Here is a 19,847-nt window from a genome sequence, read left to right on the forward strand (position 1 = left end):
GCGCACACGGGGGGCCAGGAAACGAACACCCTCTCGAAAATTACTACGGAATGTCACTGTGTGTGTGTGAGGGCTTGTTAGCCTGACTGTCGGCTAGCCCTGGCGTTAGCTATTTACGGCTGACCCCCCCCCCCCCCCCCTCCCCGAGAGACACATAGTCATGACTGACATCTGTGTAGCAAAGCCGTGGTCGAATTTTTTTTTAGCTTACCTCATCTTCTGAAAGTCCATAAATCGGCTCGTAATTCGCAGCCATATGGCCTGCGGTCCACGCTAGACTCACGAAAACCAGCCGCCTTGGCGAAGCTAGCTAGCCAGCCTCGAAACAATAAAGTCCCACTTGGCTCTCTCCGCCGTGTGGCGGTGGTCGAATCCACGGTGAGACCAGGTCCTCCGCGCGGCAACGGGGGTGGTGGTGGTGGGGGTAGTTTAACGGTCGAAACGTAGTAATCCTCGGGCCGCGATGTCTGTGCAGGAAACCGGTAAATGGCCACAACACCCAAACAAAACAACAGTGTCCAAAATGTTTCGACTAAGACAGACCGCTTTTGTCAACTCCGAGCGTATCTCTCCACTTCCCACCACCCCCCCTTCCCCGAAATGTTTTGACACTTGACTTCCTCCCAGACAGCTCAGCCAATAGTGTGCCGACTAGACGTGATTGCGGTCAACTTCAGCCAATCAAATGCGAGGTGAAGTCCCCAAAACTCATCAACGGCCAATTATGTTTGAGGAGGGCGTGGAGCTGTTGTGAGTGTCTGTTTTTTTTCACCTTTTTCAGGGTGTGTGAGACTGTCCCGCACAGCACCGAATTTTAACAGTGTCTGGATTTTATTATCACCACTTCCAGCTAACTAGTCTCTTGAATGTATTATTAGTTAGTCGCTCTGGTCAAGCATCCAGCCCTGGGCGCGTTCACGTCAGGGGCGGGGCTTGAGAAAAACGCAGCCAATCACAGTCAGTCCAGTCAGAAAGAACCAGATAAAACTACTGATCTCGTAGGAATTTAGGTCGATGAAAAGGTGGAATTCTTTAATTCAGCTGTCTTCACCATATACGAAAATAATAGGGTGGAAGCAATAACAACCATCGGCCAGTATTCTACGTTATAGGTAATAGCTGTATGTGAAAATGCAAACAAATTTTAAAGCACAGGGAAATCAATACAAACCATGACACAATAAAATGTGTTTCTAGTATTGCGTCGACGATGTCGTTTTTCAAACATGACAAAGCGCTTCATAATTGTGTTATTATTATCGATTTATTTTTGGGTCCTGATTCTATTTTTTATGAGCAGATGGCCACTATTACGTCTATCCTCAGTAGTGTGTTGTTGTTGTTGTGGTGGTGGTGATGGTTATTCTTAAACTCATTGCTGAAGAGCTCCTATTTTAGTCAATCTATATAATTTCCCCTTAGACACTTTATTTAAAATGCACTCTTTGATTCTATCAAGCAACGCTTACGGGTACCTTTTTGCCATTGATATACAATTCTTTCACCTCTCTGACGTTGACCTATGGAGACACAATAAGAAGTGATGTCGCTTGTTTCGCACATCCCTGCAGCACCGGTTGTCCTCTACCGCCGCCTAGACGCCCACTGCGGTATTGCAATTCCACCAGTCTCCACTAATGAAATAATAACTAAACACGGATGGCTTTGTCAAACCAGCTCACACAAGTACCGCTAGATGTCACTACGCGGTCGTGATCTCTCTCCGTCGTTTGCAACCGTTTGCCCCCCCTGCAGCTAGATGCCAGATGTGCAGTGATTGAGAGGGCAAATGTCACATGGACTGAAAGCGAGAGCGTTTTTTTTTTTATTGAGTTAGAGGTCAGTTCAGTTTCTCTGACTGCAGCTTGTGTCCCGCTCCTCTTATTTTGTTTGTTGCATCGAAGAGGATGTCATGCAATCTGTCTCACCAAAGCATCCAACGCATAAAAAAACTTGAATTATGAATCTCTCATCAGTCGTGGAGTCATCTACATCCATGAAGTGCGTCCATGTTCAAGTGTTCATTGGCATCCATCGTTTATCTGCCGCTTAACGGGACAATTTGAATCAAGAGCAGAGAGGAGCAGATGGTCACGTTGCATAACCTTATTGCTCCTACAAGCACAGATGAAACGGGGAGGGCTGGAGTTCTCATGATACAATCACATAGTCACATGTGACGTGTCACACGTGTGTGTGTATGTTTTCCAGTGTGATTATTTAGGCATTAATGTAAATGCACTCAGGCATGTCACCAAACCAGGTCAAACAACAAGATGTGTTCAAATAAATATGCTAAAAAGGTTTTTATATTCACCGCTCATTCAAATTGGAACATCATCCCTGAAATGTTACAGACGGCACCATCTTCCCATGACAACAAAGGGGCATTTTAGTGCTTCTATAGTTTGCTTACATTTGGATCGTTAACACTTGACATTTCTTTGGAATATTACTTCATTTGAATGCAACAGGAATCTTCATGCGGGCGCCACCCCCACACACTTCTTTCCATGCATGACCTATACCTGTTTAGTCCTGTTTATGGCAAACACCGCTTCATATACACCCTGTTCAGTCGGAAAACTACTTGTTCTGCGGCCTACATTGTGTTGTAAAAGTCATCAAATATGGCTGTTTTTCTCCAAGAAGATTTATGTTTCTCTTTTGGGATATCACATAAGACCCATACACAAACACTGTGTGTTAATCATTTACATATTTAGTGGAGATGAACGCTCTCTTGAGCACCCTGTTCTCTGTTTTTCTAGGCTAAGGAGAGGGATTTCAAACACTGGGAGACCCTGCTATGTTTACAGCTCCCTAGAAAATGGACCAGATGTAGAACGTATCGTAAACGTCACTAAGGTAGCAGCAGGTATGTGTTGTCCTGAGTATTGCTACAGCAAGGACACCGCGTATGGGTGAACAAAGGAGATTATCCCCGGTTTACCTGATTGAAAGAATGCTTCTTTGGGGGATGGAACTCTCTTGCAAACAAGAAGAAAAAAAGTGCAATGAGCGTCATTCATTTCCTTGAGAGTTTCTGAGAGTATTGTAACACACACACACACAGACACACACGCACACACACACACACACACACAGACACACAAGCAGAGTGTGAGACACAGAGAGAGAGAGACGAAAATACCTAACCGGAAAAGCTGGAAGAGCAGCAGCATCTCACGCAGCCTTCCACAGCTCTTCTACATTAGGGATCCCGTCAGTAATTCTAGTGATCTGTATCTGTATTTAAATATATATATATATATATATGTATTCAATAATTCCTCTTATAACTTAAAACTGCTTTGCTTCAATGATAGTGATTTGTGTGGAAATTGAGAGAGGAGGGTTGGAGGGTTGGAGGGTTGGAGCAGTGGAGGAGAGTGGGGGGGGGGCATTAATACATAATATTACGTAACATACATTGAGTAGTCAAAAAGACAACACAGACTTGATTTTGAATAAGTTGCAAACTCCCAGTCCCACATTTTCCACCGGATCCCCTACCGAGACAACTCATGTCAAACTCACCTCTCCACCGGTCCGTGACAGCCATGGCAATCCAAGCCGTGGGCGGGGCCCCCGCGCAAGTCCCGCCCCGCCCCCTCAGGTTCACAGGGACCACGGAGTTGATGTAGCGATAACGTCGCGCCCCGTGCCTTACCTCGCACGCCTAGTTTCGCTGTCATCCCGGTGGACCGGTTGTACGAGTCGGCGTAGGCGCGCTCTTCTGGGAGCCGTAGCAGGAGTCAACACGGCCGAGGCACCGAGGGGCGAGAGACGGGCAAAACTCCTCTCAGCTGCTGGTAAGACATCAATTTTACTCGTGGGGAGGGAGATCCGCGTATCATCAGGACCGGGGGGGGGGGGGGGTCCGTGTAATAACTGGGGGCGGGAAGGTGGGGGTCAGGGTGCGAGTTGCGCGTGAGAGTTTGCCGCACTTTGCGTGCTTTGTGCGTTTGTGTCTGTGTGCCAAAGTTGTTTTAAATGTCACACAATGTATTTTTTTTAAAGAGAGAGAGAGAATAACAAACTCGTTGACGCAGTAGCGACACGTTCATTATTAACTTGCGTCGAGAGGAAACAAGCACGTTGTGTTGCTGGATGAGTCTTTTCAGATCGGGTGACGCAGTCAAGTGGTTTTTGCCCGAAGCCAAACTGAATCTATGTGGCTTAAATCAATCTATCGGACTTCATTTGCCACGCCATCAACGAATCAATCAATTTAGAGCGAACCAGCGGTCAACCGATGACGTCCATGACAGCTGACTGATTGGCAGGTTGTGTCCTGCAGGAGCAGGATGAGGATGATGCCAGGATGTCAGCACTGTAATGGGATTGCAAAGGCCGTGATCTGCTCCTGCTCTGCCTTAAGATAGGTTAAAGAGGCTGTTGGCCATTATAGCAAACTGATTAACTTAATATTGGATTACATTTGTGGCTACAGTTTATTGACTGTTTCCACTTTCGGTTCTGCTCCGCGTTTATGCAGGCAGTTATTTTTGCCACCTGCCCCTTTAATTAGGTCACACAAACTATAAAAGTATAAAAATGCTTCTGAGGATTGTATATCAAGTGCTAGTGCATTAGAATTGCCACTCATCCGTTATAAAAAAAAGGTACCCAATGCTTTCACTTTGTGAAAACAGACCAGATGGGTGTTTAACAGCGATATCGTTATGCAGAGCACCCCCCCCCCCCCTGGAAAATCTGATGTTCAATTTATTCAAATATTTCCCCAGATTATCGTGTTGCCCTGCAGAAGCGTCCTTCGATCATAAACCGCTGCCCAGTCAGTGTGGCCATTATTGCTTGGGTTAGGGTGTGTTGTCTGTTGTCCTTGAAGCCCCCCCCCCCCCCCCCCCCTCGCCACCCCCCCCCCCCCCCCCACCCCCTGCGTGAGTGCTTCAGAGGAGCAGGATGGCACAGAACACAGGCTGGCCAGGACATAGAGGAAGTACTGCAAATGAAAAACAACAATGAAGAAGGAAGGGTTGTTTGACACAAACGCTCTCTGTGGGGAACGTTTGTCTATGTTTGCAATCACATTTGCATGGCCGTGCGTAAGGGAACAACTACACACCGTGCGTGTGCGCTGCCTGGGAACATGGTGGGGGGGGAGGCACATGTCTTTAATGTGTATCACAGGTTGGGTTCAGGCGTGGTGCATCCTCCTGACCCCGGCCTGGAGGATATTTTCGGGTGCAAACGATGGAGGGTTGCAGACGTTAAGCTGATGTCGTCCTCAGACTACTCCCACGCTGGGTCAGACAGGTTTCAGAATCCACCAGCATTACTCAAAGCTCAGCCGGGACTTTATTTTTGGAAAATAATTGTTCATCTCCTTGAAATTTACACAGCAAATTTCAGTTCCAAGTCTTGTTTTCTCTTGACCGTCGACTCTCCCTTTCCCCCCCCCCCCCCCCCCACCGGGAGAAAAGAATTTCCTCGAAAGTCACGGCTGTTGGTGATAAAACCTGTTTTTACTGTTGTACCGGGAAGTGTTTGCTCTGCTCCAGTCCGAGCGGGAACAGAAGCTGATGTTTTGACATGAAAGCGTCCCGAATTCCATTTACCTGGAATTCACGTTGGATCCCTACGTGCGTCGACACCCAAAGGGGATTTTTTTTTTCTCGGTCGGTCACGCCGAACCCCGCGGATCTCCTGTGGGAAACCGGATCATGTGACCTCGCAGTAAATCATTCAAGGTGGGGGGGGGGAGTGCTTGGGAATATAACTTGTGTAGTTCTGCTTTTGCGGTGCTCAGGTGTGTCTCCCTTGAGAAAGAAATATTCCCCGTTGATAACCTTTGCTATGTGGTGGTCAGTCGTACAACGAGGCCCCGAGGGGATCTTCTTGCTTCGCTGCTCACTGTTTTTACCTTCACATGTCATTTGACACGTCCTTTCCACTCCCTTTGACATTGAGAGGCAGCTGACTAACACACATTAGAAATTATTCATTATCCCCGATCTGACACTTATGTGATGACGAGACTGGATGCTTTCTGATTGTTTATTTTTTTCTATTGTTGTACTGTGTTGAATGCAGATGTTTATGTATATACCACTCAGGTACACTTCAGGTGAATCATTTATCTGCAATAGAGATCGTGCTAAATTTAAACATTTCTCCTAATTTCTCCTTAAACGTTGATTGCTTGTACTCCGTTGGGTCACCACGCTGAACCTATGTAGAACCTATGGACCAATGGGTCAGCAAGATGTCTCTCTATGATGAGCATGAAGGTGGAGGGACGTACAGCACGTTGAACAAGTGGCTCCTGAGGTGCATCTGAGAAACCTCCAGGCCCATTATTGTCTGTGTGGGAGGAGCTTCTCGGGGAGTTGGCCCGCGCTTTCCCAGCTTAGGAGCTTATTCCGTTTGGGCTACTGGTTATGTAAGAAGGCTATATGCAGCAGGAGGCTAATCCAGTGCCTTGGCCTTAATGCCAATTATCAGATCGTGGTGACGTTATTGAAATTAAGGCACCGTAAAGGACAAGCAGTCCCTTGCCAACAGCCTTTATGGATATAAGGAACTTGAAACCATGCTGCCCACAAAGGAAACCTGACCAATTTTGGAGCCTGTTATGAAGTACAATAGTTTAGATTGGGAAGAGTGGCCCACTATTATTTCTTTATTTTATATATAACCCAATCACTATAATTACTCTTAAACGTCTAATAATTGTACGTTTTAAATTGCTAATATTAACTGTTTGAAATTCTTGTGTCAACAAACAAACTTTGGACTGAAAAAAGGAGATGTTTTCTTTCACCTAAGAGGAAAGCAAGAGTAAGAACACTCTTCCTCCATCCGTCCCGGTAGTGTCAAGTCACCAAGATACTGGATACAAAAAGGCGTGGCGTTGAAAATGGCCTGAGGGCTGAAATGTCATCAGAACAAAATCAATTCATTTTTAGCCACCATCGAGCACCACATGTTTTTTTTCCTGCTGACTCATTTGGAAGTTGCAGCATTTATTTATAAACTTGATCTAATCTAAGAATGAGACGATCAAAGCCGATGGGCATGAACCTACGAGGTGTGTGACGGCACGTGACCGTGAAGGCAGGTTTGTGTAGGTGTGAGAATAAGAACACGCATTCCTACCAAGCCGTCTCCTCGCGCCAATGGAGCAAAGCGGGTCCTCAAGGGCAGAGGAATTCTTCATCTTCATTAGGGGGAGGAGAGGGAGTGGGCATGTGAGGGACCAAGTGCTTTCTGACCGCTTTTTGTTTCAAACAACGCAACACGCAACGCTGCCTTCTATGTGACATATATCCCCCGTACATCATGCACATTGCTGGGGACCTGCAGATTTTACAAGTCATGGAGATGTGATTTGGACAACCCCCCCCCCCCCTCCTGTTGTGTGTCTGTGTCGTGGAGGCGACAGCCTGAACTTATGCAATCAGTAACGCTGCCTGTGCCAGCTGGTCGAGGTAGACAGAAACTGAGAGGAGTTTTTTTTTTTAATCCTCAGTGATACTGCAGACATCGCTTGTTGGGGATTTTCTTTCAATTTCTCCCATATTAATGTGCTGTTCTCAAATCTAAATTATATTACAGTTATATTTATATTATACATGAGTCAGAAGTAATGCCATATTCTGAATGCTACATTATATCCACCTAATTATGTCTTCGGGGGATTTGAAGGAATCAAAGTTTATTGCGACACGATAAGATAAAACACGGCAGCTTCACGCGACAGTGACCCACGGACGCGTGTTGTGACTCAAAATAAGTCGCGCCGTTCTGCCGTTGCTGTGCATTGCGTGTTTTGACAGTTCCCCCATGCTCAACGGGTCATTGTGTACCTACTTGTTTCCCCCATCAAACAGCTCTCGGGAGCCAAGATGAGGAACGTCTTTGAGGTCACCCTGCCGCTGTGGTTGCCGCTGTTGTTTGCGGCGCATGCAGGGGGACAACGTAAGTGTTTGTTATCTGCAGATATTTACGTGGCATATTTAAAACTCATTGTTGATCCATATCTGCCGTCCATTTATATTCTTTTCATTTTTTTTTTCTTTTTCCCCCTCCCCGGTCGATCTTTAGCCCACAGCCCGCCAGGGAAGCCCACGCTCACCCACTGTCTTTCTCCCGAAAAAGAGACCTTCACCTGCTGGTGGGAGCCGGGCTCCGATGGGGGACTGCCCACCAATCACTTCCTGTACTATCGCAAAGAAAGGTCAGTGGCCTCCGTCCACGTGCGGGTCTGATGTTGTCGAGGGGAAAGCCGGAGGCACATCAACCCAGGAGAAGGATAGAACTCACTGTCGGGCCATGCGACGCAATGAGCGCACGGAGCATCAAACCCCCTTTGAGAGATCTTCCCTTAACTTCACAGGTCCTCCGACCAATCAGCGGGCAACCGCAGCAACGCAATCCTCCGGGCTTTGAAACATTGACCCTGAAATTGGGAAACACGGCGCCCAATTTCATTTTATAAAACACACACACACACACACACACACACACACACACAGAGTTGCAGGAACTCAGCGCATGCTGTTCTGAGGAAATGTTAACGGGCTGGAGAGCACACATGCAATGACGTGCCACCGCCTTCCCTCCATTGCAGCTCCGACGTGGTGTATGAGTGCCCGGACTACCGCACAGCTGGAGAGAACACCTGCTTCTTTAACAAGAACAACACGGCCATCTGGGTCAACTACAACATCACGGTGGTGGCCGTCAACGCGCTGGGCAAAGCCTTCTCTGAGCCCATGGAAATAGACGTGGTGTACATTGGTGAGGAAATGTGTGCTTTTTTTGTTTCTTTCTTCCTGTGATGTTTGGAGCTCACGTGGTCACACGGCCGCTCCGTGGCAGGCGGGGTGAGGGGGGGGGGGTTACACTGTAACTAATGGTCTCGGAGTACATTAACGCTCCCTCCAGTCGTACGCACCGGAGGTCACTATTTGAAAGAGGTGAATATGAAGGGGAAAGAAAGCCTAAAAGCAAAGAATGAATTGAATCCTACTAACATACAGCCTACTGGGAGAGGCATCTGTTTAAGGAAATCACTGAGCCCTGAGAGAAGGAGAAAATATCATTTTAAAAGTAAAAAAAAATGAGGCATGGTGATATGGGCAATGGATAATTAGGATGAACTAAGTCATTGGTTTTGGTCTTCACATGTATTAATGACAAGAAACATAATTCTAGCCATTTTCTTTCATCTGACTTCTGTTAAAATATGAATATGGGGCAAAACAACTTCATATTATATAACAATATCCGAATAGTGTATGAGCTTTGTAGAAGGTAACTTAAGCCACCTGGAAGTGTGCTTTGGTTTCCTATTACAAAGAATTTACACACGCTGCTTCTTTCGGAGAACACTCCTCGCACAGTATTGTGTCATCGTGTTGTGTTATTATCCGCTTAAATTATTTTCCTCCTCGATCCCTCTCAGTCACACGCGCACGCACACACATATCCATTCTAATTTTTCATTTTCGCTCTCCTTCGTCCCAGTTAAGCCTAATCCTCCGGAGAAGGTAACAGTGAGCGTAATGGAGGACAAGGGCTGGCCCTTCCTCCGGGTGTCATGGGAACCGCCACGTAAGGCCGACACGAGCTCGGGTTGGATCACTCTCATTTACCAGCTGCGCGTCAAGTCGGAGGAGGAGGACGACTGGGAGGTACGTACTTGGTTAAAATGTCCCTCCCTCGTGTCAATGAACTAACGCCACTGTTAATTTTAACCTTTACAACCTGTTCTGTGAGCTCGCCCCCTCTAAAATGCTTCACTAGGGATTTTTGCTCCCTCGTTAAATCGACTTGCACGTTTTTACAACGTGGTCAATTTGGACGGTTGTGAATTTGCTCGTGATGTGTCAACCGTGTTTTTTTTAAAATTTCCAGATGCACCTCGCAGGCCAGCAGAAGATGTTTAACATTTTCAGCATGCGGTCAGGTGGTGAATACCAGGTAGAGGTGCGCTGTAAACCCGACCATGGCTTTTGGAGTGAATGGAGTTCTACTTCCAACATCAAAGTTCCTGACTGTAAGACATCTACCAAACAATTATGTACAGTATCATTCCGTTTTGAACTGACGTATTTCTCAAAATATGAATTATTCCCTTCACTGGTGCTAATGGGATTGCACTCCTCCGATGTCCTGTAATAACAGTCACCATAGGAAGGATTCGATGGAATGACACAGTGTTGTGTTAATGTCTTGCAGATATTCATCGCGATAAATCAGCATGGATTCTCATGTCGGTCTTTTTTGCCTTTACCTTCCTCATCGTCATGTGGCTGCTGCACTTAAAAAGACACAAGTAAGACAATGCTCATGGACCTCTGATGTGTTTTTATGACTACATGAGACATGTTCTAAGCCACAAAAGTCCACAGCAGGACCTAATGATTGGCTTATCTTAAGATATGTCGTGTCGTATGCATGACTTAGCTGTCCCATTCCAAAGGTACTCATTTATTTTAAGGGCATTCTTCAGTCATTGTTTTGTTGTGAAAAGCACCGATTTGTAGGAAACATCAGTAGAAAAGTCTGGTTACAACTTTATTCTCTGTGAAATTTATGAACTAAAAATTAATAGATAATGCAAATTGGTTAATTAGAAATTCAAGCCTTAACTTAAGAAAATTAATTTGGCTATTTCAAGAAAGGTTGATGTTGACTTGTATTTTTTTTCGACCACAAGCCCTGACATACAGCTCTTTTTCTTCCATGTGTGAAGTCTGAAGCGTTGTATTCTGCCCCCCGTCCCTGGTCCTAAGATTAAAGGATTCGATAAGAAGCTCTTCATGGTAATGTGTGCATATTATGATTCTGCAAATAGTTATTTTCGAACAAGAAAATGTACTTCTGGCTGATTGTACCACTGCTTTTCTAGAACTTAACAATCCCCCTTTGTGTGCAGAGCGGCAAATCTAACGAGATCTTCAGCGCGCTGGTGGTTCCCGATTACCCTCCGAGCACATCATCTAATTACGACGACCTGCTGGTGGACTACTTGGAGGTTTACGTCCCCACCGAGAAAGAGCTGGCGCTGGAGGCGAGCAAGGATCCGCACGACGGCCGACTCAAATCGGGCAGCTCCACGTCGGACTGCGACTCGGGCCGAGGCAGCTGCGACAGCCACACGCTGCTGGCGGACAAGGAGGCCAAGGAGGGAGAGAGGCCGGCGGGTCGGCAGGGCGGCCAGACGAGGACGGAGCTGCAGAGGCGCTTCAAGGACTGGGAGGAGGAGGCGCTGACCTACGCCGACGTACCCATGGCCAGCGGGAGGGTGAAGACGTGGCCCTCGGTGTATTCCCCGCTGCCCCGGCACGGCTCGGGCCCGCCGGACCAGCAGGGCGGCCCCCTGCAGGTGGCGAAACAGCACTCCCTCTCCGCGTCCTCCGTCCTCGCCCAGCCCGGATACGGCGCCGGGGGGGCTCCCGCGGAGGGCTACTGGGACGTCTGCCCGGGCGGCGAGCGGCCTCCCCCGCCCGAGGCCGGGGCGCTCCGGGCCCGCAGCGACGCCGATGTCTCGGAGCGGGCTCGGCCCGGCGGCCCGCGCCCCCTCGCCCCCCCCACCAGCGAGTACGTGGAGGTGCAAACGGTCAACAACAAGGACGGGGTGCTGCTCCAGCCCGTCGCGACGGGCGGCTACCAGGCGCCCCGGGGCAAGGTCTACAGCAAGGTGAAGCGGGTGGACAGCGAAAACGTACTCCTGCTCCAGAGGGGGGGGGAGGCGGCGGCGGCGGCGGCGGCGGGGGGAGGAGACGGGTACCCTTGTGCGGAGCAGGAGAGCGCCACGCAGAAGCCTTCGGCCTGCATTTACACTGCTGCGCTGGTGCAGGTTCCGGCGGCCCAGACGGTGACCGGCTACGTCGACACGGCCGCCATGTGCACGCTCACGTGCTAGCCGACCCCGCGGGCCCACATGGCGGGTTTCGGGACATTGGGAGACCTGTTTGAGGGTGGGACTGAGACAGAAGACTGCGTTATGGATTAAAGACTTCATGTTTGAGACAGGGTTTTTTTTCTGATTAAACTGCACTTACACATGTTGAGAATCAAAAGAGTTTATTTAGTATTCATTTCATGAAGAGTGATTGGTTGTATAAATGATGTGTTACCGTAAGCTGTCATTGTGATTCATAATATTTCTTTATATTTCATTTTTCTCTCCTCTCAGGAATGCTTCATTGACATTTTGTAATGCCTTTCGTTAAATATATTGTTGACCTTTGCTGTTATAATGTGAGAATCTGTTAAATATGATTAATGTAAAAACAGAAAGCTCAAACATAAAATGTTTTTGTTTTGTTTTTTATTTGTTGTTTGTGTGAATTTTCTCTGCTCCTTGAACATTTTAAAGACAATATGGGCTACTGCAATATTTTTAACAGTTTCAATCAAAGTTACATGCATTATTCTGTAGAAGCTCAATAAACAACAGCCAACCATGTACAAAAGGCAATTTGAAACAGGATTTATTTTAAGATCGCCATAAAAGTCCTGCTAAATAAATGTACGATATACAGCAACAAAAAGCATCATGTTTTGTGTCTACTACTATATTACTGTTGCATGTATCTCATCCACAATAATGAGGCAAAAACGTGTTGATTGATTCATTACAATTCCCTAGTAGCACGGCTGCTATCTTCACTAATGCGTGATGTTCACCAACGTTTAAATAGTTTATAAATCATTTAATAACGTTTTATTTTCAATGCGGTCCATCTAATAAGACCCAGGGGCTCAGTCAAAATGTACCACTGCACTGGACACACCTCTTTCAGATTTCTTTTGGTCCATTTTGTTCAATAATTTCCGTTGTCACATAGTTTTTATTTTATATATATAGTATGTGATATAGATATTGGGCGAAAAAACAAAACATGTTGTTTTTATATTAAAAAATAAAAATGTATGTTTGTTTTGTTAGACGTGCGCGCGCATCCCGTGACGCCTCGAGGGGCCCTTTTGGCTTGCGGGGTCGTTTTAAGTTGCTGCGGGGCCCGACGGGGTGGAAGTCCGCCGCGGAGGGTCCGACCTGCTCAACATGTTCAAACTCGCCTCCTCGCTGAGTGGCCGCTGTGTTTTAACCGGAAAGCGCTGCTCTCGGTCCGGTTCGTTTAAACTCCACTCGGCGGGCGGTGAGTTCGTTGTGTTGTTGTGTTCCGTTACACCGTAAATACGGGGTTGACTTTTAAATAATGACGCGGAGACCAGAAGACTCTGAAATGTCCTCCCGCTAGAAGCCAGCTGCTCAAAAACAATGCAAAATACACGCAGAGTACCTATATTTGCATTTTTTTTATCACACTAAAATAAGGTTCGGCAAGGAAACTGGTGTAAAAAATATGTTGCTGATGTTATTAGGTAGCTGAAGGATCCAAAGTTAACAACAGAGTTACATAATGCAGGGTCAAGTTCAATCCGTGTGGGTAGAGGTAAAACAGCTTGTTCAGATTATAAACTGAGAGTCTGAATTTCACCAAAACATTAATTACACAACACTAATTAAAAGTGCACAGCTCTCGGCTGGTGCGACAAGGGGAACGCTATGTTTTATCGGCCAATTAACGCTGTCAGCGCTGCTTTGGCCTCACAGTCTGAACTTCAGTCCCCCCCCCCCTCGCTGTTTCACAGGTGCGTTATGTCACAAATCCCACCTGGCGCCCCGTCCCACAGACGTCCCGGAAATGCCCCCCTGCGATTTCAAACCGGAGGAATACGCGGTAATAATGGACGACATTCTCCGGGAATAGTGTGTCTCAGCCTCGCACGGTTGGGGGTCTCCTGTGTTCAAAAATCACTAAGCAATTCCGGGAAAACGTAGACACACACACACACACACACACGCTGGTGCCGACTCCTGCGCTGTGCACTTGCCTCCGTCCAGGGGACGTCCAAAGAGCGGATGGTGGAGATCCGAGAGATGAACTGCAACCCCATGGTCACCAAGGTCACCTACTACAAGAGACCCGTGTTCATCCACCAGGGCCACATGCAGTGGCTGTGGGACGTGGACGGGAGGCGGTACCTGGACCTCTTTGCCGGCGTGGCTACGGTCAGCGTGGGCCACTGCCACCCGTAAGGTCCTTCTTGTAGTTCAACGTCGCAATAAAAAAAAGAAAAAAAAAAGATTTCAATCAATTCTCACATTTGGTTTCTGACATCTTCTGGGGAAAAGGACAGTAACAGCAGCCGCGGAGAAGCAGCTGAGGAGACTGTGGCATACCACGAACATCTACGCCCATCCACCTCTCCATGAGTACTGCGAGAAGCTGGCTTCCTGCCTCCCGGATCCTCTCAAGGTGCCATGGTGGAGCCGATCAGCTGTGAGGAGAGGATCCTGCACAAATCCGCAGGCTGTGATTGAAATGTGTGTCCCTCTGCAGGTGATATATCTGACCAACAGCGGCTCAGAAGCCAATGACCTGGCCATGCTGATGGCTCGGCTTCACACGGGGAACTTTGACATCATCACCTTCAGGTACAAGTTGTTTTATGAATTGTATGAGCGTCATGTGCCTCATACAAAGTTCGTGAAATTGGAGAATTTAAAAATATATAATAGCAATGCACACATCAGTTAATTAAAAAATGTATGATTAATGTCGATTACAACGTTGACTTTTTGAACTACTCAGAAAGATTAAAAAAGTTCTTCTTGGAAGTCTGTTTTAATTTTATTCTTACATTCATCCAACATATCACAAATTGTCCCACCTTGCAGAGGATCTTACCACGGTGGCAGCCCACAGACCATGGGTCTCACTTCCAACGCAGCGTATAAATACCCCATCGCCAATGGTTTGGGCTGCACAAATGTGCGTATGCATGAATATATTACAGTGCCATATTAAATGCACATCATGATTTGTGTTGAATCCAGGATATAGTAATATAAACGGACAGCTGTGTGTGTGTGTGTGTGTGTGATACAGAAGGCCGAAGGGGAGAGTGTGTTCAATTAGTGCAGAGAAAGAACATGTGCACACACACACACACACACACAGCATCTGCCTCACATAAATAGAATCCAAGCAATCCGTTCCTGAACTTTGAGCTCTTGGTGCATGAATTAATGCATTTTTTAACTCATTTAATTTCAGTGTTTTGCATCCCAAATGTTATGATGATGTGTCTGTGCTGCTCTCTGCCCCAAACAAACAGACCATGTGTCCAGATGTGTTCAGAGGTCCGTGGGGAGGAAGCCACTGCAGGGATTCTCCTGTGCAGACCATCAGAGAATGTGGCTGTGCTCAAGGTAGACACACACACACACACACACGTGAACACGTGGCTCCAAGCACTCGCACGGCTCTCATAAATAAAAAACAACACTCTTCGTTGACTTTGAGATGAATCATTTTGACCCCTTTTTCATATTCATACAAAACATTAACTTGCACTGTTGAAACGTCTTGTGTTCGTGCACAGTGATAAACAAGGTTTTCATGCTGGAGGTTTATATCTATGAATTCACATGCAGAACAACTTCCACATATAGCGGCATCTTGTGAAAGAGTAAATGGTGTCTTCGTCTCAGGTGAAAAGGACATTTGAAAGCATTTGTTCAGTTTTGTGCTTCTGCACAGATCTCTGTTAAATGGATTTGGATTGTAATGAGTAGTTTTGCAATTCACCATTGTGTTTGTTTCTCTAATAACTGACTCAAAGCCTTGAGGGTAAAACTGGTCAGTTGACACCCTTAAAAGTCCAAAGTCTCTGACAGTGGATCATTTACCTCTTTCAACCTTTTACCGCACTCAGGAACTGTCGTGTGGTGTAGTGTTGGAAAAATGGAACCAGTTCATACAAGAGAAACTTGACATTGTGACATTAGTTTCCGTCTTTAACAACTCTGATGCCGCCATTTGCTGTCATATGTTTTAAATGTAAACACTTAGCACTAAATTAATAATGTGGTGATTATAACATCTTTATCTCCAGCCATGAAACATAATTGCAAAAATATTTTAACAATGGAAATAGTAAAATCCTGAAAACAAGAACAAAGTGTTTAGCAGTTGTTCAAGACTTTTGGATCCAACTATGTGACTGATTCAAGAACTGTGAACCATGTAGTATTATTATTATTATTATTTTATGATTGTGTTTCATGGAAAGGTGATTAACAATATTTTCTTCTGCATAAAGAGTACCATCGTCCTTGTATTTGCACGGTTTCTCACTGTCTGTATTAGTTTAAAATAATCCCTTTATTTTTAATCCCACAGGTTATTGCATGGCAAACGACCAGTACATCGGACAGCTCAAAGAGACATTTGCCACTAGCGTCCCCAGTCGCATTGCCGCTTTCTTTGCAGAGCCGATTCAGGTGTTCAGCTTATTTTCTTCAGAATCACACGTAATCTAGTCTCACTGTCACCGTGTTGTTGATGCTTTTCTATGTCTGATCTGTTGCTTTCTTTTTACACGCATACAACGTAACGTCGAGTGAACGTTTGATTCGCACAGGGAGTCGGAGGAGCTGTGCAGTACCCGAAAACCTACCTGAAGGAGGCTTACAAACTTGTAAGAGAGAGAGGAGGGCTCTGCATCGCTGATGAGGTTGGAGAAGCTTCATTTGTTATAAATATATTGTTTTAATAGATTTTGCATTCATACTTTGAATGATGTTGTTTGTAAAGATAACCTGCTGAACCAGTTACTCCTGTCGCATTACTCAAAGACACGTTGTAATACACAAACAGCATTGCTGGTTTAAAAGAAGGGAGAATTGTAATCAACTATTTTGTAACGGACAGGTCCAGACTGGATTTGGGCGAACAGGAAGCCACTTCTGGGGCTTCCAAGGTCACGATGTCATTCCTGATATGGTTACGATGGCCAAGGGCATTGGTAATGGTTTCCCAATGGGAGCTGTTGTTACTACACCAGGTGAGATAAATAGCCCAAATGTAAAAATCTGTATTATTTCTGTCGATATTAGGTTAAAAAATATGTTAGGTCAAAATATCCATTGAAAAAGAAGGCAAAAATATGATCTGATATGAAAATATGAATGTCAAAAATTATATCATGGAAAAAAAGTTAAACAATATTAGGTGGATTTTTTTTTTTGTATATTACGTCTAAGAATACCATAGAAAAAGAAGTTTAAAAATATTTGGCCTGGAACGCAATGGAAAAAAAGTCCACAAATCTTATCTAAAAAAAAAGATATTCTAAATTATTAGATGGAAGATGTAATAGAAGTAATGGAAGTAATATGCATGCATTTTTCTCTCTCCAGAAATCGCAGCCTCATTTGCCAAGGGTGTTCACTTCAACACCTTTGGAGGAAACCCCGTGGCTTGTGCTATTGCTTCATCGGTGCTCGATGTAAGAATGAATTTTCCAAAATCAACCCTATTACTGTAGCTGCATCTAAAAACTAAAAATGTATAATCCAAGAAGTTCAAACATGAAATGATCTCGTACATTCACAGACTATCAAAGGCGACGGCGCGCAGCAGCTCAGCCTCAACGTGGGCACCTATCTGATGACAGAGCTGGCAAAACTCAGAGACAAGTACGAGATCATCGGGGACGTCCGTGGAAAAGGCCTGCTGATCGGCGTGGAAATGGTCCAAGACAAGGTATTTATTTGCAAACCAATGTGGCGCTCGCCTCGCCTCACGTGTAAGAACGGCGTGCGTGCGAGCTGAACCTCCCAGGGGCAATGTCCAGCAGCGCCCCAGTTAACCATTATCTGTAATTGGGTAGAGAACACAATCACAGATGCTGACCTGAGTTCTGTTTTATACGTTGATGGTGAGAGATTTTTTTTTATTTGAAAAGAACATACTGATGAAATAAGACCTTATTACCACAATAAGAAGAAGAAGAATAGAAACTTTCTCTCTCGTTCACACTTAAAACACTGGCACAAAGTAGGTTGTCATGGCGACACATCGTCTGTTTGACTGAAAATGAACTTAGATTCCGGTGGATTCCTTGGTATGCAGTAATTGGTTAACACCGAAGCATCACACCCACCACATTTACACCGATTAGAGAAGAGTCATCTGACCGAAGGAAAACCGAGTGAGTTCTTTGAGTCGGCCATTCAAAGGTTGTCATGCAGGAGTAAATACAAACATGTTTTCCCATGGTTGACTTGACGGCACACGTTAAGTGTCCTGGACAAAGAAACCACTCCGCTTTCTACGGAAGAAAGTGCCTGTAATGAACACCCTCTCGAGCCAATTTGGGTAAAGTGCCGAGTTACTCTCAAATACGTATTGGGACTGAAGCAGTTACCGTGGTTACCGTAACAGGCGCACACTCGTCCCTCCTCTCACCTTGGTCTCTGTCGTCCACAGGCCAGCAGACACCCGCTGGCTCCCGAGGCGATGGGTGAGATCTTCGAGGACGTGAAGGACATGGGGGTCCTGATTGGGAAAGGCGGAGTCTACGGCCAGGTGACGGCGCTCGGTTAATTCTCGGGGCTCGGTTAAACTCGGGGCGTTTTCACACCACCAAAAAAACATTTTATCATGGATTCCGATTCTTAACATTGCCGTGTCTGCTGCTACACGTATGTTGCCTTTACTAAGTGACACGGAATGAAGCACCTGACATGTTTTCCTGGTAACATTTTGCCCCCACGCATCGTTTGCCTTGTTGATTTCATAATTGGTTTCTTGTTTTTCTAACCACTTTAGACCTTCCGGATCAAACCCCCAATGTGCATCACGAAGGAAGATGCAGATTTCTTCCTGGCCATTTTTAACAAGTCCATCCACAACTACATGGAGAGAAGATAAAAGTCAGATGAAGGTCAGCCGGGTTGATCATTGCCGAGGAACAAGCCGACCTTCTGGGGAATACTACACCTCGTTTATTGCCTCTGCATGTCAATATAGAAAGGGCACTTTTGCTGTAATAAAAACAACTTGGTACATTTGTTGACATTCTTTTCACATCCATATCTTCAGCAAGTTTTGGAGCCTGTGCTGCCAGATGCTTTTGTTGAAGAAGAGTTGGGCTGGGCCGGGTCCTCGGTGGGATAATTCTTACATTTTAGCGTTTGCTTGCAGGTTTCTCCAATGTTACGTCCACACGATTTTATACACCTCACCAGATGGATGAGGAAGGGCTTTTATAACTAAAGCCTGAAGATCACTTTGTTTCTGTCTCCTGAATCACTTTGGGATGTAACAATGTACAAGGGTTGTTTATAAAATATGTGAATGTGATAATTATAATAAATCTATTAGTTTGAGGAACAACCTTGTTTTGGATCTGAAGAAGGTCGACTCCATAATACTGTCCAAATGGCTCAATGGGATATTGTCCATGAACAAGGTGATGTAACCTGACATAAAGACACCGTCAAAGACTTCAAGTCAAGAAGGTGTTTGGATATTTTATATGTTAAATCGATTATTATCCTACAGGTGGAAAAACACACACCACATATGATCAAATGCTTAATCGCTTCTGAAAGACTAATACTTAGTTTTAGTCTTAGTCTCGTCCTCGCATACTCCACTAATAGAGATTTCCCTTGTACATGCACACAAGTGGGTCACATTGTTCAAATACAAGAGCACAGTGCCTCCACCCTGCATTGAAATCTGCTCCATAAATCCAAAGGGCATGACGACTATAATAACTGCATTAAGTTGAAAACCACCGAGCCTTTTGGCCATTGAAGAACTTGATTTGTCTTTGCAGTGATCTGTGTGTATATAACATTCTTCCTAGATTCAGATAAGTGTAACTATAATTAAATGGGTAAATTGGTAGGACGCAATCTCTACCAACGTTGTCAAAGTCTTAAACTAACTTTTGTTTTTCCCTCCATTTGTAACAGAAACAACAAGTGTTGCACAACCTCC

At 45.6% G+C, this 19,847-nt stretch overlaps 3 protein-coding genes across 4 annotated transcripts in view; 2 read left to right on the forward strand and 1 right to left on the reverse strand.

The window, feature by feature from the left end:
* Positions 1 to 585, reverse strand: part of nedd4l (NEDD4 like E3 ubiquitin protein ligase) — a 36,210-nt gene extending 35,625 nt beyond the window's left edge. For both annotated transcript variants that reach the window (XM_037485404.2, XM_062558730.1), the window contains exon 1: positions 212 to 585. In XM_037485404.2, coding sequence (XP_037341301.2) covers positions 212 to 256 — 45 coding nt within the window. In that variant the 5' untranslated portion in view covers positions 257 to 585. The remainder of the gene's footprint in view (positions 1 to 211) is intronic.
* A 3,060-nt stretch (positions 586 to 3,645) lies between these two features.
* prlra (prolactin receptor a) lies at positions 3,646 to 12,746 on the forward strand. The gene is made up of 9 exons (XM_037485409.2): positions 3,646 to 3,815; positions 7,860 to 7,947; positions 8,074 to 8,206; positions 8,600 to 8,769; positions 9,499 to 9,665; positions 9,889 to 10,030; positions 10,213 to 10,309; positions 10,730 to 10,799; positions 10,913 to 12,746. Exons 2-9 carry the CDS (start codon positions 7,875 to 7,877, stop codon positions 11,900 to 11,902), a joined length of 1,842 nt encoding a protein of 613 aa, XP_037341306.2. The 5' UTR covers positions 3,646 to 3,815; positions 7,860 to 7,874; the 3' UTR covers positions 11,903 to 12,746.
* A 225-nt stretch (positions 12,747 to 12,971) lies between these two features.
* Positions 12,972 to 18,907, forward strand: LOC119226982 (alanine--glyoxylate aminotransferase 2, mitochondrial-like). The gene is made up of 14 exons (XM_037485415.2): positions 12,972 to 13,142; positions 13,639 to 13,727; positions 13,892 to 14,082; positions 14,183 to 14,306; positions 14,391 to 14,485; positions 14,729 to 14,822; positions 15,169 to 15,262; positions 16,236 to 16,336; positions 16,477 to 16,569; positions 16,767 to 16,899; positions 17,255 to 17,343; positions 17,451 to 17,600; positions 18,327 to 18,425; positions 18,669 to 18,907. Exons 1-14 carry the CDS (start codon positions 13,049 to 13,051, stop codon positions 18,768 to 18,770), a joined length of 1,548 nt encoding a protein of 515 aa, XP_037341312.2. The 5' UTR covers positions 12,972 to 13,048; the 3' UTR covers positions 18,771 to 18,907.
* The last annotated feature ends 940 nt before the right edge of the window (positions 18,908 to 19,847 follow it).

Source organism: Pungitius pungitius, chromosome 18, assembly GCF_949316345.1.
Source record: "Pungitius pungitius chromosome 18, fPunPun2.1, whole genome shotgun sequence".
NCBI lineage: Eukaryota > Metazoa > Chordata > Actinopteri > Perciformes > Gasterosteidae > Pungitius > Pungitius pungitius.

What these genes read in the sequence shown, in the direction of transcription:
- LOC119226982 (XM_037485415.2), top strand. Translation starts at nt 13,049, where the DNA reads ATGTTCAAACTCGCCTCCTCGCTGAGTGGCCGCTGTGTTTTAACCGGA. An exon ending in AGAATGTGGCTGTGCTCAAG is followed by an intron (nt 15,263 to 16,235) that starts GTAGACACACAC and finishes TTAATCCCACAG; the next exon opens with GTTATTGCATGGCAAACGAC. An exon ending in AAGGCGGAGTCTACGGCCAG is followed by an intron (nt 18,426 to 18,668) that starts GTGACGGCGCTC and finishes TAACCACTTTAG; the next exon opens with ACCTTCCGGATCAAACCCCC.
- prlra (XM_037485409.2), top strand. Translation starts at nt 7,875, where the DNA reads ATGAGGAACGTCTTTGAGGTCACCCTGCCGCTGTGGTTGCCGCTGTTG. An exon ending in GGCGCATGCAGGGGGACAAC is followed by an intron (nt 7,948 to 8,073) that starts GTAAGTGTTTGT and finishes GTCGATCTTTAG; the next exon opens with CCCACAGCCCGCCAGGGAAG. An exon ending in CTGCACTTAAAAAGACACAA is followed by an intron (nt 10,310 to 10,729) that starts GTAAGACAATGC and finishes CCATGTGTGAAG; the next exon opens with TCTGAAGCGTTGTATTCTGC.